The sequence below is a fragment of the Catharus ustulatus genome, chromosome 21 (genome assembly GCF_009819885.2).
Source record: "Catharus ustulatus isolate bCatUst1 chromosome 21, bCatUst1.pri.v2, whole genome shotgun sequence".
NCBI classification, from domain to species: domain Eukaryota; kingdom Metazoa; phylum Chordata; class Aves; order Passeriformes; family Turdidae; genus Catharus; species Catharus ustulatus.
This window is the reverse complement of record NC_046241.1, coordinates 1,349,133-1,367,346: the sequence shown is the minus strand read 5'-3', so window position 1 is coordinate 1,367,346 and position 18,214 is coordinate 1,349,133. Positions and strand designations below refer to the sequence as shown.

The 18,214-nt window shown below is 50.9% G+C and overlaps 2 protein-coding genes and 1 non-coding gene across 3 annotated transcripts; all 3 read right to left on the bottom strand.

The window, feature by feature from the left end:
* Positions 1 to 1,800: 1,800 nt before the first annotated feature.
* Positions 1,801 to 12,391, bottom strand: ZMYND19 (zinc finger MYND-type containing 19). The gene is made up of 6 exons (XM_033077823.2): positions 12,276 to 12,391; positions 11,882 to 11,941; positions 10,681 to 10,787; positions 5,669 to 5,809; positions 4,567 to 4,747; positions 1,801 to 3,322 (listed from the first exon to the last, which is right to left on the bottom strand). Exons 1-6 carry the CDS (start codon positions 12,324 to 12,326, stop codon positions 3,179 to 3,181), a joined length of 684 nt encoding a protein of 227 aa, XP_032933714.1. The 5' UTR covers positions 12,327 to 12,391; the 3' UTR covers positions 1,801 to 3,178.
* A 2,820-nt stretch (positions 12,392 to 15,211) lies between these two features.
* RPL12 (ribosomal protein L12) lies at positions 15,212 to 17,927 on the bottom strand. Its single transcript, XM_033077523.1, has 7 exons — positions 17,782 to 17,927; positions 17,626 to 17,699; positions 17,221 to 17,319; positions 16,621 to 16,702; positions 15,947 to 16,033; positions 15,393 to 15,505; positions 15,212 to 15,305 (listed from the first exon to the last, which is right to left on the bottom strand). The coding sequence occupies exons 1-7, from the start codon at positions 17,816 to 17,818 to the stop codon at positions 15,300 to 15,302; spliced, it is 498 nt and encodes a 165-aa protein (XP_032933414.1). The 5' UTR covers positions 17,819 to 17,927; the 3' UTR covers positions 15,212 to 15,299.
* LOC117005856 lies at positions 16,857 to 16,984 on the bottom strand. Its single transcript, XR_004419894.1, has one exon. It is a non-coding gene; the product is annotated as a small nucleolar RNA SNORA65 (small nucleolar RNA).
* Positions 17,928 to 18,214: the final 287 nt, after the last annotated feature.

Below are 18,214 nucleotides of genomic sequence, written 5' to 3'. Positions count from 1 at the left end.
TTTTCCTTTGCATTATTTTGTTGGGTTGGTTTGTTTACTTGTTCTACATTTCACCTGCCAAATGTTATTTTTCCCATCTCTGACCATTTGGACACAAGTCCAGTTTACAAAGGATTTATTCTTACCCAGAGTATTCCACATGCTCCTTTTAATCACACCAGCCTCCTTTTGCTCTCAGTGCTGTTTTGCTGGGTGGTGAAGTTTTGCTCCTGGCTCATGTGGTGTCTTACACCATCTCCATGCCTCCCATAAGCATTTCAGTCTTTCAGCTCCTTTTACCACCAGTTTCATTCAAAGTTCAGTCACAGAGGAAAACTAAAACTATAACCTGCTGGTTCAAGATGCAAGTATCAAAACACCAAGCCCTGCAATCCACTGTACTTCATATTTTGTGTTCCCTAAGCCATCCAGGATTTCCAGTTGTGTTTTCTGCATGTTGGGATAGGTGATATCATCCTACTTGGATAGGAAGGAGCACGTGGAAGGTACCTCTATCAACATTTCAGTGTGTTTACAGGGGCTGTGCAGTCCTCTGAACACTGCAGCTCCTGACCTGAGCTGGATTTAGCAGATTTCCTTACAGGAAACAGCTTGGATGAAGAATATCTCTACCAGGTGGAAGCCCTTAGAAGATTAAGTTCTTTAGTAGAACTGTCCAGGTCTGCTCCCAGATAAATGACTCCAATCCTGGGTTTTTTAATACTTGTCCATATAAAGCTATCCCTGCCAGCCTCAGTTCTCTGTGAGTAAGGAGGGCTTTACAAGAGCTCCATCCTCTGGGGTGGCTTGGGGAGCTTGGAGAGTTCCTTTCTGACCCTCCTTACTGAGAGGGAAAATCTCTGTAGGTACCAAGATCTGCCAGAATCGTTGATCACACAACCTGCCCCACCAGCATGCAGGGATATGTTCACTGCAGTCCTCAAGACCTTTCCAAGAGTCAAAATGCCCATCACCACTTCCCTACTCTGGCACAAGGACAGTCTGGAGTCAATCACACCCCCAGGTCAGCAGCTGTTATCTCCTGAGCCTTTGCAGGAGCTCTGGGCAGTTTCCTTCCACTCAGGTTGGTGTCACAGCCCTTTAACCCTGTGGGCATCCCCCCACCTGCTGCACCCCATCCCTCCCAGCCCCTTCCCTCCCACACTCCTGGGATTGGGATTTCCCCAAACACCCTCCACCCTGCCTTTATCCCACCCTTCCCTCATTCTCAGAGGAATTTCTCCATTGCCCCACACCAGGCCTTGGTCTGCAGCCTGTCCTTGTCCTCACAGCAGCATCACAAACATCAGCACCAGCTTTTCCCTGCTTGGTGCTGCTCAAGTGTTTAAGGGCTCTAAGACTGCACTTTGTTTTGATAAACATGATTCCTGGTAATAAAATGGAAAACTGGCAGAACAAATAGTCTTTTAAACAGGCAATGGGAAAAATGTCAATACTTCTGCCCTGTTCAATGGATTACCTCAAATAATAAACAAAATATTCCTTATGTCCCATTTTATATTAATCAAAACTGTGCATTTCATTTCAAGGAAAGAATTAATGTTTCCTTTAAAAAAAAAGTACCCATCACAGGAAAATTTGTTTGGGTCCTGCTTGGTTTTTTTCATACTGAAAGGCACTTTGGGCTGCCTGAAGAGGTAAGTTACAGTAAAACTGTGGTTTGAGTGGCAACTCAACCAAGCACCTTCAGGTGAACTTCCAGCAGGAAGTTTCAGAAGTTCTTTGCTATTTCCCAAGATGCTTGAAGCCAAAGGATCAAAACCCACCCAAATATTAATAATTCAGAACTTCCTGAGCAGATATTAGAAACAGAATATAATATTGGAAGTCCACAGCAGATCAATTTTCTAACAAATTGAATACAAGCAAGACCAACATTGCAACATGAAGTAGCAAAGTGAATCCTGATTGAAAAATCAAAATTCTAAACGGCTTTTACAAAAAATTTTCACTAAGCACTCCAAGAAAGGCTCTGCATTAAGCACTCAGCAGCTCACATTCTTCTACTGTGAAGCAACACTAACACCTGGCACTAAATTATCCATTTAGTTCGTCAGGAAACTCAACTGATATTCCTTACACTTCTAAGGCAAAAATGAAAAAGAAAATGGTTATTCATTAAAAGAAAAATAGGCATGTGCTCTGCAAGAGAAATCCTCCTCCCATACTACTTTTACTCATTACTATATAAAAAAAATCAAAAAGTGATTCTTGGATTGATGACAACTCTTTAAAAAATGAATAAATAATTCAAAATACCCAATACTAGATATTTAAACACCTCTGCACATGACTGGAGTGTTTGCTATGCTACGGGGAAGCCATGAGGGCACCCACATCCACACCCAGCTGCTACCTGAGCTCCCCTACCACTGCCCTTTGTACAAGGGCTTTGGAACAGAAAGCTGATCCAGCTCCTGAAAATCCTGGCTGCTCCAAGGCCCATCTCCAGCAGCCCCAGCTGCAGTGCCTGGACACTGATCCCAGAGGGTCCCTGTGCCCGCTGCCAGCTCCTGGGGCACTGCTCCTGCCCTGCAGGGACTTCCAGCACCCAGGGGTGACTGAGCTCTACAGGCAGCTGGAAGGGAAGGGGAAAAAGCCAGAGAGCAGACATGGATTCATTCCAACCTTTACTTTGCTCTTTTTTTTTGTTTGTATTTTTTTTTAATAGAGCTTCCATGCAGAGTTCTCCAGAGTAAGTGCTGATGCCAAAGCCTGCCCCGCCGGCCTTGGCACTGCCACAGACACTTCTGCCACATGGGAGGAAAAGCTTTTGCTACATGACTTTTTTTCTTTTCTTTTTTTTTTTTTTTTAAACTTTTAGGCCAACAACATGTTCTCATCTGAACATTACAGTTAATGAGTGCTATCAAGAATTCCTAACAAAAACTGTACATGAGTTTACAAACGTATTAACATATAAATAATGAGAAGCTTCCTGCCTGGAGCCTCCACAGTAGTCTTTTTGCTTGAGAATATAATACTGGAAGGGCAGACCCGATCCCTTTCCACAGCACCAGTCAGAGCTGGCTTAGTCCAGTCAGCCATTCTGCTCAAGCATCACAGGGTTTTTCTTCAGTGCCTCTGGCTTTGATAAGCAGTCTGTCATACTGTGCAAAAGCAAGAGTCCCATGCCTTTGGGAAGGAATCCTGCTGCTGAGAGGCCTCTGCCACCCGGTCATCGTTCTGGTCCGAGCTCCTGCTGGAAGGTCCTTTTCTTCTCCCGACAGTGTTTCTTGTGAGCAGGCCAGTCCTTCTGCTGGCACTGCGAGCCGCAGTACCGCGCCACCTGGCAGCGCCCACAGATGTTGAATTCACGTAGCTGGGAACAAAAGGTGGTGTTAGAGGGGCTGCTCAGTGCCCAGAGCTCAGCAGCATTCCCAGGGGGCACCCCAGCAGCATTCCCAAGGGGCTGCATGATCAGATCTTCCATGCCTGCCACAAACAGGTGACAGGAGAGTAGGGTTAGAAGGATATTGCGAAGAAATCCTTCCTGTAAGGCCCTGGCACAGGGTGCCCAGAGAAGCTGTGGCTGCCCCTGGATCCCTGCAAGTGTCCAAAGCCAGGCTGGACAGGACTTGGAGCAGCCTGGGACAGTAGAAGGTGTCCCTGCCCATGGAATGAAATGAATTGTAAAGTCCCTTCCAACCCAAACCAGTCTGGGATTCTATGAACACCACGAATTTCAGAGGGTTTGAAGCAATTTCTGTGCCTGTATATTTGCTCTTGTATAATGGGCTTAATAGACAAAATACTGGAGCATTACACACTTGTTGTCACAATGCTGCTGTTTTGTCAACTTAAGTTCTGTTTTCAATACCAACACCTGAAATTCAGAAATTATCAGGAGGGATGCACAAGCTCAGCCATTGCCAAAGTTACTGTTATCCAGGGAGCTTTTGGGCACAGACTCAAATAAAAGGCAGAGCTGCCTCTGTTTCAAACACAGAGAATTTAAGATCATTTTTGCAAATGTTTCCTTTCCTAAAGCAGAAAGTGGAACACAATGGGTTTAGCCTACTCAGCATCTGCTATTACAAGAAAAGCCCTGATAAGGCATCTGTGTGACAGAGGCACAGCCATTGCACAACTCATTCTCTCACTCTTGATGCTGTTTTATCTTCCTCCAGCAGAACTCTTCCTCCCAGCTCTCCCCTGAATGAAAACCACTCCAATTCACCTTCTGCTCAGGAAATGGTGACCAGGTTATTTTTTGATTCCATGACTGTCCAAACCCTCTCACAACGTTTCCTGCTGCCTCCCACAGCTGCTCTCTCATCCCTGCAGGAAAGCTCCCACCTGGCTTTTTGTGCACTCTGCAGAAATGACCCTCCTCCCAGCAGCCCAGTAACATCCACTGCTCCAATTCAAACCCACATTCCCTCCAACTGAAAATTATAACATGGTCTGGAGGTTCAGGCCAAAGAAAACCTGAGTGGAAGAAAATTATTGCTTTTAGCCATTGAATGGCTCATGTACAGCTCTACATTTTGAATCATAAATAAATCCCTAGACACACCATTAGCCCAAGGCATTCCATGCTCACTCCCAGCTCTCTGAACCCACCTGTTTTTCAATCATTGTGCAGGGAGGGTAGTGACATTCATAGTAAGTGCAGGAGTTCTCTTCCTCCTCCACAACATCCCCATTAGCGTTGTAATATCTGGTTACATTCAGGACAGGAAACTGCTCTTCTATGGGGTCTGTAGGAAGCTGTTGGATTGCCAGCCAGTACAGGCTTTGTTCCCTGAGGGGTTAAAAAAAAAAGGACAAGTTTAATACATCAATTCCTAATAATCATATAGAGAAACTGACTACAAATTTAATAATAAATAAGGTCAACATTGTATTTAGCCTCATACTGCTCATATATTGGGTATTTTAAGGTTATTTTAGTCTAAGTAACCCCAAAAGTTTAAAGGTATCAATCAAGAAACATTTACATCGAGTAAAATTAATTCTGTGCAAAATTATTCACACCAAGTCAAAATTAATTTCTAGCTTGAAGTCTGTTTCTTGTTCTTGAACCCCAAAATCATGTGGAGCATTTGTAATTCATTACAACTTCTCAAAATCAGTTTAATCGGCTCCAAACACCCCAATCTTAAAGCTGCTGCTGTGCAAATGTTTCAGGAGAAGAGTGTGGTGTGAAGTCTGTGGTCTCCCAGTATGTCCCCTCATGGATTATCCAGATCCATTCTGGCATTATGAGTTTGATGTGCTGAGTGCCATCAGTGAAACCCAGCCCGTGGGAAGCTCCCACAAGCTGCTGGTGAGAGGTGCTGGAAGCTGAGCCCAGAAACCCCCTGAGTGAGTCCAACCCCAATCACAAGTTCCATCATGAGCATCCTGCAGCTCCCAGCTCCCACTGGGATTTCAGTGCCTGAGGGGCAGAAGGCAGGGAGATGTGCAGGTTTCCCTGAGCTGCTCAGCTGGGAGGGCACAGAGGCTCCCTGCTCCAGCTGGCACAGCAGGACCTCGGCACAGCCCCAGGGTGAGATCCTGCACAGCAGGGACACCAGCACAGACCGAGCCCCGGGTGAGGAAACCAGGACAGAGTGATGTGCAAAGTGTCCAAGGTTAAATAAAAAAGGCTCTGCCAAGGCAAAAATCACTAAAGGAAGGAGACAACATCTGAAGAGATTTTCCTTCCCAGGTGCTGCCATACCTTTGTTTGCTAGAGATTTCCTCAGCCTTGGGCTTCCAGCCCCAGGGGACGAGGCGCAGATTGTCCAGGCGGTTGTCCACGGTCACCGAGTTCAGATGCACCACCTGAAAGCCAGGAGCAATCCCTCCCCTGTGCCTCTCCCTGCAGGACACAAAACCAACCTGAAGGTCAGTGGTGAACAAAACAGCTAAAAAACAAAGGATCACAGCAATTCCAGAGGCAGTGTGAGTTTGGACCTGCTGGCACTGGGCTGCAGACAGACTCCAGTGGCTCCTTCACACAGGGCAACTCCCAGGAGAAGGTGCCTTTTTCCAGTAGGTGATTGCAATTATAAATTAGTTGAATCAAAACACAGAGTATAGAGTAATTTTAAACATATTGCTTAGTTCCAGTCTACTCCTCCAGCTACTGCTAGAGATCCATAGAATTACAGTGTTGCTATAAAGGTGCCAATAATGGCTTATTATTTTCATAGGAAATTCTATCAGATACTTGCAAGCTTGGCACTCGTGTGGAGTCACAGGGCTTATTATTTATGAAGAAACATCTCTGAACAACAACAGGGCAGAGGTTTCACTGAGTATGCAAATGCTTTTTGGACTCTAATTGTGTGTAACACACTGACAGTCTGAAATAACTCCACAATTGATCAAGAGACACCTGAAACTTGCTCAAAACCCAGAGCAGGACTAAGCCAGGATGGCTGCAGGGGGAATCTTCCCTATTGGTTTTTAGGAGTCTCCATTTCCCCTTCCCCCTCGTTTTCACCTCTCCTTTCTCTGTTTCATCAAGCTCACTGTCAAACACCCTCATGCCTGGACAAGTTTTAGTATTACTTCTTGTAGGAATCCCCATCCCAGCTGAAATGCAAAGCCTGGACAGAGGCTGTGTTGTTGTGTTTGTTCTGCCATGAGGAACTTCCCAGCACAGGAGAACAAGGATCAAGCAGAGCTGACAGCACTCACTGAGGGTAACCCAGCAGCTCCTCCATGGAGACCTTCCAGCAGCTTCCCACAACTTCATCCTTCACCTGGACACTGAGTCCTGCTCAGCCTTTACTGAACATTTCAGCTCAAATAGTTCCTTTAATTTTGAAGAGATATTTGCCTGAGTTTAAAAATTCCTACTTTTTTAACCTTTACAAAGGTTAGCATTACCCAGCAGAACAGGAAACTCATTTCAATGTAACTTACAGTGAAAAATGCAGGATTCTGTATTCTTTGTCAGAATCCATCCAGATATGTGTAAGTTATATACACTGGATATAACTCTTGCACTTCACAAATGCCCCAAAACTTTGCAGAATTTAATGAGGAGAATCCCCTTGGAGAAGCTACAAGCAGCACCCACACACAGACTGTGCTCCACTCCCTCCAGGTAATTCCTGTGAGGACACCCCTGCATGAAAACAGAGTCTGGAGCTCTGTCAGGGAGTCTGCTGGGGCTCCATGGAACAGGGAAAAGTTCTTCCCTTTGGAGGTAAACTAATAAAATCCTTCTTTTGGAGAAAAAGAAACCAAACTACACATATTAAAGCAAATAAACTATGGCAAGGAGTCTGCAGAAGTGCCCTAAAGGCAGAATTCCAGAATCCCACCTTGATTTAGGTTGGAAGGGAATTTAAAATCCAGCTCATGCCCTGCCATGGGCAGGGACAGCTTCCACTATCCCAGGTTGCTCCAAACCCCATCTAACCTGGCCTTGGACACTTCCAGGAAACCAGGGTCACTTCCAGGACCTCCCCACCCTGTCAGGGAAGGGCTTCCCAATATCCCATCTATCCCTGCCCTCTGGCACTGGGCCATTATAGTAAAAGCTCCTTTTGAGTTGCTGAAGGCCAGAAGAGGGTCTGGCAAAGGGAATCAGGAGTCCTGAGGGTTCCAAGTGGGAATCCAGGAACTGGTGAACTGCTGGAGGTGAGCATCAGTCAGATATGGAGACAGGGAAGGAGTTAAGGTTCTTACAACGAGCCTGGAACAAAGTGGCAGCTGGAGAGATGGGACAGATAGGAGACAGGAATCTGGGAGGAGGAGACTGAAGTTCAGAGCAAGAACAGACTGTGTAGGGGGGAAAGGGAAGGGGATTCCAAGACTAAATTAAGAAATATTTTTGATTTTATTAGATGAGTTTAGAAACTGCTGGAGTTGGGGAAAGAGAAAGGATTATGAGATCCTGGACACTGGGATGTTACAGCAGAGTAGCACATATCCCTGCTCCTCCACAGTCCAGATCTGCACCCAACACCCCAAAAAGCAAATTCTGACCAAATTCCCTCACCACACTGAGCCAGTCTTTACTTCCTTGTATGAAACCACATTTATCTACATCACTGCCAGCTTTTCTGCGGCCTCAAGTGACAAAAGCCTAAGTAACGGTGGAAGCTGGGCTTTGCTGGTGAGCAGCCAGTGTTAAACACCACTGCACTGAGGTGCCAGAACTGGTAATGCCAAATTCAGGGTGGTCCCTTCTCTCCACACATCAAGAAGGAAGTTTGGGATCCCCTCCCTAGGCCTCTCTTTGGCCATCCCAGTTCATCCAAACTAAGCAGAAGGACAAGCTGTGGAGAACCTGCCTTGTCCCTTGCACAAGGGGCAGAAGAACAGCCTTAGCAATGCAGTAATGCAAAACTCCTGCAGAGCTGGAGCTTCTGCCTCTCCCTGCACTCCTGAGCTCCTGCAAGATGCCAGGCAAAACCCTTCCCCTAAGATTTTCAGGGAATCATCTGGACTCTGTTCTTTTGGCATTTCAGCAGCTCAGAGCCCAGAATTGGAATACAGGTGCAGACACAGCAATTCCAAGCACCAGGAACCAGAACTGAGCCTGTTACAAGCAGCAAGATGGCAAGTGCTCAAAAAAACAAAAAAAAAAATTAAAACCCCCCAAATAAATCAGGTCTTGGATGTCTTTTTGAACATGCAGTTGGTGCTACTTATGACTAATCCCCTGCTGCTGCTGTTCCCCAGGGAACATCTCTGCACCCAGCAGAACACAGAGCTGGGATTGCTCCACAGGGAGCTGCTGAGGGGATGATACTTCTGCAGAGACATCCAAACCCTGCTTGGGGGAGCCAAAGCCCCATGTGGAAATCACTGCAAGCACCAGAGAGGCTGAAGAACCATCAGGAAGCTCCCCCTGTAAGAATTTTTGCAGCTCATGTGGGGAATTTTCAGCTCTTGGTTGCCTTTTAATCCCACATTTGCCTCTGCACAGGGCAGCAGGAGGGCTCTGGGAGAAGGTCCCTGTCACTGCTCCAGCTGTTCCAGGCTTTCTATCCCAAAGGCCTCATGACATGAACAAAGACACTGGCTTAACTAGAAACGAAAAAAAATTTCAAAGATTTTTACTTGCATCTACCACATGCTACTCACTGTATCTTAAACCAGAGGCACACAGCTGGGTTGCTTTTTCATGGTTTTTGGGGTCCATGTGCGGGGAACAACTGAGTCACACACCTACAGCTGCAGTAATCCATGTTCTTTGTTTTCACTCACCCAAGGAGTCAGGCTGGCACTGGGAAGTGCAATCACTGCCTGGCTCTGCCCAGCTCCTCTGACTCTCACAGGCTCCAAACCTCCAGCACTGCCCCTCCTCACCAAAGGAAGGAGCTCCAGTCCTGGTTTGTGCTCAGAGCAATCCCAAAATCGCTGTTTAGGAAGGGCAGAATCTTCACAGCCCCTGCAGAGACTCAGCCACTGACATGCAGTATTTGAGCTCCAACTAAAGATCAGCAACACAAACACCTTCAGGACCAAAAGGAATCCACAGGAACAGCAGAAATATTTTATATTTTCTAATCCAAAAATCTGACTGCAACTTCAGAACCACAGCTCTGGCAGCTGACACACCTCTCTGTGCCTCTCCAAAATCCCCACTACACTCAATCTCTTATTTTTAACCCCAGCCCATGCTCGAGTAACACAATTTGAATTTTCTAACTGAATATGCTCAAATGACTTCCTAATTTGAGTAGAACAAGCCAGAAGAGGCTGGGTCATAAACAAATAGCTGGGCTGTCATTTGCACAGCCTTCAACAATTGACCTGAATAATTTTCAGGTACTATTTAACGCTACTTACAGATAATAATTATGACTGTCTGAGGTTCACAGTTAGCAACAGCTGTCAGTGATTTGCTCCACATACTGCAGCCAATTTCATAATTTCAACAACGTTCTATGTGCTATAAGATTAAACATTAACAGATGCAGGTTAAAATCCATATTTAATAAGAAGATTGGAAATAATTATAATCTGATATTCTTGTCTCCTTCCTCCTGTGCAGAGCCTGCTTCCAGGGGATAAAAGATAACCTGCAATGATAAAGGGCATTCTGGGCACTGTGACTTCCACAGATGGGGAACTGAATAGAAAATACGCTTAATTTTTCCAAAAAGGCTTTTAAAAGTAAGATTTATTCAGCAGATCCCAACTTTTCTACAAACTCATCAACACCTAGAAGGTGGAATAGATGAGCTCAGAGAGTTAGCTGCTCTCATAAATGAGGAAACTGGCCCCAAAACAATGTTAATCCTATAAAGGATTTCAAGGATTTGTAGAGTATTGAAAATAAGATGCAGCAGCTGATATGAACCATCAGCAGCATCACTTCTGGCAGTTTTGCATAAAAAACACCTGCAGCTTTAAAGTTATCAAGATTTCCCTCTCTGCAGTGCTCTGACATTCTCAGTGGACAAAAAGCCCCACAACAAACCTTCAAAGGTTTGTCTTTACCTATTAAATGGTGCAGGTCCCTGCTGAAGTTTGGGCAGCATTTCTCAGGTGTGAACAGGGTGTCCATGAACCACACTCACCTGGCTCTGCTTTTCCTGCCTGCAATGTTTCACAGGCTGTGCCATGAGGACACTGCAAACCAAACCAAAGTCCTGTGGGCACCCTGTGCTGTGTTTCCAACTCTCCTGAGGGGATTTTGGCTACTACAGGCAGAGAAATCACCCCACACAAGCTGGTGGCAGCAAACTGAACCCTTGGTTTTCCACTCCCTCCAGTACCCACCAGAGCAGCTCGTGCAGGAGGCGGCCTGAGCCCCGGCCTCGGTTCTTGTCGAACGCATAAGCGAAGATTTTAGCACCATTTCCATCAGCATCCACCTCCATCCGAGCCTGGAGGGAACGGAAACGCTGTGAGATCACCCCACAAAGGGCAGACAGCATCTGCTCCACTGGGATGGACCCAGCATCCCACACTAGACCCTGCAGGTCCCTTGAGTTCAGTGGGATCTGAGTTGTCTCAAACGGGAAAGGGCAGGGAGGAGCTGGGGGCCTGCCTGGATAAAGAACAGCAGGAATGCAGCTGTGGGGCTGGGATTCACGTCAGGATCCACACTCTGTCCCTGTGCAGCCACCAGGGCTTTGCTTTCAGTACTGCCTCTACTCCCACCACACTGCGACAGCCAGGGCCTGTCATTTTTCCTGCACTCCACACACTGTGCTGGTGCCAAAGCCACAAAGTGCAGCAAGAACTTGTTACATGTGGGACAGTCACTGTGTTACCACCACAGTGACACTCACAGGGGCTGCCACAGGAGAGGAATGGACAAACAGGGAGTGTTCTGGCAGCAGCACTGCCCAAACTCCTAAAATTCTTAAGAGCAGCCCCAAAGCACCCTCTGCACTGAATAAATTTAGCAGATGATGGCCCCTCCTCCAAAAAAAGCCTTCTTTGTTAAAGATTTAACAAACATTGTCTTTCACTTTCTAAGTCTTGGTAGAGCCCACTTACCCTCTTCTAGCGGCTGTGAAGAGGAAACACTTTTTTCGGGTCCCATAATCAGTTACAATACTAAGTGTTTTCCTCATGCAAGACTAAGTGCAGAGTGAACATTTTTAATGTTTGCCAAACTACGGGAGAACAAATTCTCGGTTCTCCAAAAGCATACAAATAGTATGAAAATAGAAAACTACATAACAAATTAGTAAACACAAGCTTAAATACAAGTCTCCAAGTTAGGACTTCAGTAACTTAAAACTGGTTCTTTTTCCCCCCAGTCACGGGAATTGCAGGCACAGCACTTCCACGTGCTTTTCGGATGGAGCAGGGCACATGGAAAGGGAAAAGCCGAGGCTCCGCCGGGAGCCCGAGCAGCGCCGGCCCGGGGAGGCCGCGGAGGGGCCGGGGGAGCCCCGGGCGGGGACGGGACTCACAAAACCCGCTCCAACACCGCCAGGGAGCGCGGGCAGCGGCGGGGATCCCTCACCTCGAACGAGTAGCTCTCCACCAGCGGGATGTCCTGCTCGTCGATCAGCGTGTACTTGGTCTGGAACACAGCGAGAGCGCCGTCAGCACGGCCCCAGCACGGCCCCGGAGCGCACGGCACGGCTCGGAAACACCCGGGACTGCACGGCACGGCCCCGTAAGGCCTCGCCACGGCCTCAGGGTGGCCCCGGCATGGCCCCATGGCTCGGTAAGGCCCGGTAATGCACAGCACGGCCCGGCACAGCACGGCCCTCCCCACCCGGCAGCACCGGCCGGCCGGCCCGCCCGTCCGCTGGCCCCCGCCCGGCCGGACCCTCGCCCCGGCCCCGCCGCCCCCCGCCCCGCCCGGCGCGGCCAAGCCCGGCTCGCCGCTCCCGCCGGCGCCCCGCACTCACCTTGCCGGCCACCCGCCCGAGCCGCACGATGCCCAGCTTGAAGTCGGTCATGGCGGGGCCGGGCCGGGGCCGCCGCTCGCCCCGCGCCGCTGCCACGCGCCGCCGCCTCGCGCACACCCGGGGGGCGGGGCCGCCGCGCCACCGCCCCCCCGCGCCTCTCAGCCAATGGCGGCCCGCGCCACCGCCCACCCGCTCGAGCGGACCAATGGCGACCCGCGCCGCCCTTACGTCACCCCCGCGAACGCCGCCGCCGCGGCCAATGGGGGCACGGCGCGCCGCGGCTCGGGTCACGTGGGACGGGGCCCCGCGCGCGGGCGCGGCGGCGCGGGCGCGGGAGGCGCGGGCGGTGACGTCACGTTCGCGGGAAGCTCCGTGCCGGAGGCAGCGGGGTCGCGGCCGCGCTTAAAGGGACTGCGCCCCCCCAGGGGCTGAACGGGGGCATCGGGAACGGGGACAGGGCCGGGGACACCCCTGGAGACCCCAGGAAGGGGTCGGGGGTACCCCTAGGGCCGGGGAGCCCCGGGCTCGCTGCCAGGAGCACATGGCGGCGGCAGCCCCGCCGCGTGGATGCTGGGACACCCCGCGCAGCCCCGAGGAGCCGTGCGGGCGGAGCCGCTTCCCGGCCGAATCGGACAGGGAGCAGAGTGTCCAGAGCTGGAGAAACCCACCGGGATCACGGAGTCCCAACTCCCGGGACACCCCGACAATCCCTCCCTGTGCATCCCTGAGAGCGGCGCTGGGGTTTGCCTGGATGTTGGTGTGACCGCAGGCTGGGGCTGTGGGGCCCAAACTGGCTTTGCCCTGCCTTGGGACAGCAGCCAGGCCCAGCTGGGACAGCTGTGTGCCCCTGAGGGACCACAGAGCTGTTGTGGGGTCACCCAAAGAGACTCCCCACGAGGGCAGGACTTCCAGCACTGGGGGTTACTTCAGGACCTGTGAGGGTGTCACAGAAATTTTCTGGTTCGGATTTCAGCCCAGGGTATCCTCTGCATCTTCATTCTCTCAAAAAACTGTAAAGATTTGTGGGATCTTTCTCCCAGGGCTGCTCCAGCTGCTTATCCCCAGCCTGGGTTGTCCTGACCCAGCGGCAGCTCCAGCACTCACCCTGGTTAAACCTCATGAGGTTCCCCTGGCCCCCTGCTCAAGCTTGTCCAAGTCCCTGTGGATGGCATCACATCCCTGAGACGTGTCACTGCACCCTGCAGCCTGCTGAAGTTGCACTTGATGCCTTCATCTATGTCATTAATAAAGATATTAAATGAAATAATAAATTAGGAAGATGGGTTTAAATGTGATGTTAATCTAGGTTATTACCTTAGAGCCCTCTGCCTCCTTCTGAAGAAGCATGATTTGGAAAAAATTTATTTTTGCCGGGCAAGCACTCCTAAGCACAGCTTTGCACTACCAGAGCACATGCCCTCAGGCAGCATGGGAAAGTTATGGATCCTGTCCCAGGAGAACTCCCTATAAGCAAAAGGAATCATTTTCCAACTGTTCCAAGCACTGCCATGTGGAGGAAAACCCACACAGGACAGCCCCAAGAGCACGAGGCTGAACAGCTCCTGAAACTCTCAGGGCTCTCATCAGAGTGGGTGTCTGACACAAGGGGCACAAAGAGTTTAAAGGAGCTTAAGGCAGAGCTGCTGCTGGAAGGGCTGCAGCCTCTGCCAGGCTGCCCTACCTCAGGCAGCACCAGCAATGCAATCCCTACAAAACCACAGCTGGGAGGGACCCAACCCTCCCCTGGCACCACAGCCAGGCCTTGGGTGAGGATGGGGAACCCACCAGCCCTCTGCAGACCCCTCAGCCTGTGGCCACTCATCACACAAAGGTTTTCTCCCTGTGTACCTCAGAATTTGTGCCACACAAATCCTTGGAGAGATGGGGATTGGGCAGTTTGCAGAGCACAAAAAGCCACACCTGACCTAATGAGCATCCAAGCATTGCTCCCAGCTTAAAGCACAGTCAATTCCAACAAAGGAACCAATTAGAACCTCAGAATACCCTGGATTGGAAAGGACCCACCAGGATCACCCAGCCCAGCCCCCCCAACAATCCCAGCCTGTCCATCCCTGGCAGCGCTGTCCAAACGCTCCTGGAGCTCTGGCAGCCTCGGGGCCGTGCCCATTCCCTGGGGAGCCTGGGCAGTGCCAGCACCTTCTGGGGGAAGAACCTTTCCCTGAGCTCCTCCATTAACCTCCCCCTGATACAGCTCCTGCTCTTCCCTCAGCATGGCAAGTGCCTAGATTTCCAGCTTTATTTCTTTTTTTTTTTTCCTCCTCGCTGCCTCAGAAAAAGGCCCTACAAGCAGCTGGGGAAAAACAGATTAAAGTGCAGAGCCACAAACTCTCCTGTGGTTTTGACCCTATCAGCTACTCATGGAGCTAGGGACAGGGAGAGAGGGGCAGGCACAGGCCTGGAGCCTGGGCAGAGCTGCCTAAGACACAGCCAGCCCAGGCAGGGACAGACAGATCCGTGAGTTTGTGGAATTCCCATGGCCAAGAACACCCAGGCCAGGCTTCCCTCAGTTTTGCTTTAGGAGTAAGGAAGGTCCAGCTCCCCTCCACACTACCAGGGACAACTGGTGTCTGCCAGGGCTTGTGGATTTGATAAAAATGTGGGTTTTTTCCCCATCATGCCTCTCCCTGTCATTACAGCCCACTTCAAGCTCTGTGACCCTCAAGTCATCAGGACAGTGACCCAAATTTCATCAGGGAGCAAAGGACACAACTGGATCTCATTTTGAATAAGCAAGGCTAAACATTCTGCTCTCATTCTTCACCAGTTTTTAACAGCCACATTTCCATCCCTGCCCCAATCCATCCAGAGTGTGCATGGACACATCACCCCAAAGGTGCTACATTTCCAGAAGATGGAGTTTCCCCAAAGGAAAATTCACAGCATGGGACAGGGACAAACCAAACCAGCAACAGTGCTTGCAGACAACTGGGTCTTTATTAAGGTATTTAAAGTGCTACAAAAAACTGAAGGAGCCTCCATCTGGCAACTTCCTTTTCTGCAGTCTTAACTCTGTTGGAAGAAGCAGACACAGGTCATTAAGTAGTCTTTCATTAATTAAACATTACACAGCAATTTCATTCAGAGCTGGTCACTTACAGCTGGGCACTCGATGGCACCACTGTTGATGTCATCGATGATGTCGTGGGGGTGTCTCCCATCAATGCTGCAGCCCACAGACTGGGCAGTGCCAAGGATCTCCTTGATGGTCCCTGCAGCAGGGAGACACAGCTTGTCAGCGTTTTTCCAGGGAAAACATCTGAGGAGCCAACCTGGAGCAGCCTGGGCTAGCGGAAGGTGTCTCTGCCCATGGCAAGGGGTGGAACTCATGGAGCTTTTGTAAGTCCCTTCCACTACAAACCAGCCTGGATTCTGAGAATCACACAGAACCCCTCAGAGCTCTCCACTGCATCTCTTCCCTCGAGGATTTGCAGGCTGGAGCCTCAGGGCCCATCAGGTCTCACAGACCCCTTACCCAGATCTCACCCTGGATTCTCCCAGGAACACACTGGAAAATCCCTGTGCCTCTCTCTCCAGATGTTGGAGCTGCCAGTTCCCAGCCAGCACAACTCAGCTATGGACCCTCCCTTGCAGGGAAGGAGCAGAAGGAGCACTCAGAAGGAACACTCCCTGCAGCCCAAGGCCAGACTCACCCGAGAGCTCCCGGGCCAGGGAGCGGTGCCGCATCTGCCGCGCGATGTTCACGATCTCGTCGAAGGTGACGCTGCCACTGTGCTTAACTGGGAGGGAACAGCAGCAGTGAGGCCACTGGGCACTGCCAGCTCCTGTTTCCTCTGGGAGCATCATTCCTAGCACTCAGACCACGTGGAGAGCTGGGAATTTGCAGCTCCAGCAGGACTGCTGTCACTGTGCTGCTCCCAGACTGCAGCACCAAATTATTCCCAATTCCTCTTTCTAAGGCTGTATTTCTGCCAGCTCCCCTGGCTGTGCCAGGCCCTGTGACACAGGACAGGTGGCTGATCTACCCCACCTTTGCCCAGAGAAGCTGTGGCTGCCCCTGGATCCCTGGAAGTGTCCAGGGCTGGGTTGGAGCAACCTGGGATACTGTAAGGTGTCCTGCCCATGTCAGGGATGGAGCTGATGGGCTCTTAAGTCCCTCCCAACCCAAACCAGTCCATGACTCCGTAATCTCCTCACAGCTCTCTGCTGATGTGCATCTCTTGGTACCTTGGCACTGCAGGATGCCCAAAAACAGCCTTATACCCCCTGTTTACCAGTTTGTGCCGACTAACCCCAGAGAAAGGTACCAGCATTTCCCCTCTTTTAGCCCCAAAACCTTCAGAACCAGAGCCAGGGGAACACTTACTGTTCTTCTGCTTCTTCCTGTCACGAGGTGGCTCCTTCAGAGCTTTGATAATCAGAGCAGAGGCAGACGGAACAACCTCTATCTGAATGCAAAGAGATTAATTTCCCTCCCATTCTACATGGGATTCCATTATTAATGAAGAAACTCAAGCACTCAATTATGTCAGCAAAGGTAATTGCCAGAGCAGTGTGGGTTTGATCAGTTCCCTCACACTCCAGGCTTTTTGTGCTGCAGGAATTTGTTCCCAGGTTTTCGGCACAGGCCTCCCCACGTGCAGGGGAGGACTGCTTCCTGCCTGGGGCTTCCTCTTAGCTCACCACTGGAATGTACCAGCCACAGGCATCAGAACAGGTACGGTGGCAGGTGGCTACAGGAGCTGAGGAACCTCCAGCCCAGGCTCCACACACATCCCCCCCACCCACGTTTTAAGGTCTTTCCAGAAGACCCCCACACAGCCCCTGTGTGGCACTCATTTTATCCACCTCGGAAGGATGAAGGGCTGAGTGGACCCTGCCGGGATCCGGGCCGGTGGCTGGAGCAGGCGGAGCCCGCGGGGGCTCCACGCCTGCAGCACCGGCCGGCCCCTGTGGCGTGCGGTACCTGCGCTTGCCTGTTCTGGATCGTCAGCTTCACCGTGATCCGCAGCCCCTTCCAGTCGCCCGTGGCCTTGGCGATGTCATCGCCCACCTTCTTGGGGGACTGAGGGACGACACATGGAGGTCACACAGGGCTCGGGTAAAGCCGAGAGCCCCAGCACTGCCCCCGGCTCCTTCCCCGTGTGCGGTACTGCCGAACGCCTTTTCTGCAGGATGGAGCAGCACCGCCCCGCTGTTTCCCATGGCACGCTTCCCACCTTCTGAACTTAGTTCATCCCTCCCGCTTAAATATCCCCCGGGATTTACTCATTCCCCCCAGCAGGACGCGCTTCCCACTCCGCCCGGGACAAGTTTCACCGCTCCCCTCCCAGGCCACGCTCCCCCCGGCCTCCCTGTCCCCGGTACGTACCAACCCCAGGGGTCCGATCTTGGGGGCCAGCGCGGACGTGGCTCCGACCTCTCCGCCGGTGCAGCGCAGGTAAACTGCGGGGACAGCGTCGCGTCAGCCGCGCCCGCCGGGCCCCGCGGCCCCCGCCCGCCTCCCGCACCCGCTGCCGGCACGTACCGACTTTGATCTCGTTGGGATCGAACTTGGGCGGCATGGTGGAGGCGGATGGCGGGGATGGAGACGGATGGAACGCGGTGCGGGACCAAAGGCCTTCCGCCTACCAAGAGCAGCGAAAAGACAGCGTGGGCGGCGCAGGCCTGAGATATACCCGCTGAGATCTCGCGAGAGGACAGGAACTATAAATAACCGCCGAGATCTCGCGAGAGGTTGAGAGCTGGCTGTGGCGGGATGTGTACAAATATATTTATGCGTATTTCTCTTTCTGAGATAGATAGATAGATAGATAGATAGATAGATAGATAGATAGATAGATAGATAGATAGATAGATAGATAGATAGATAGATAGATAGATAGATAGATAGATAGATAGACAGACAGATAGACAGACAGCCAGCCAGCCAGCCAGCCCTGTTACAAAACGTGGACGGT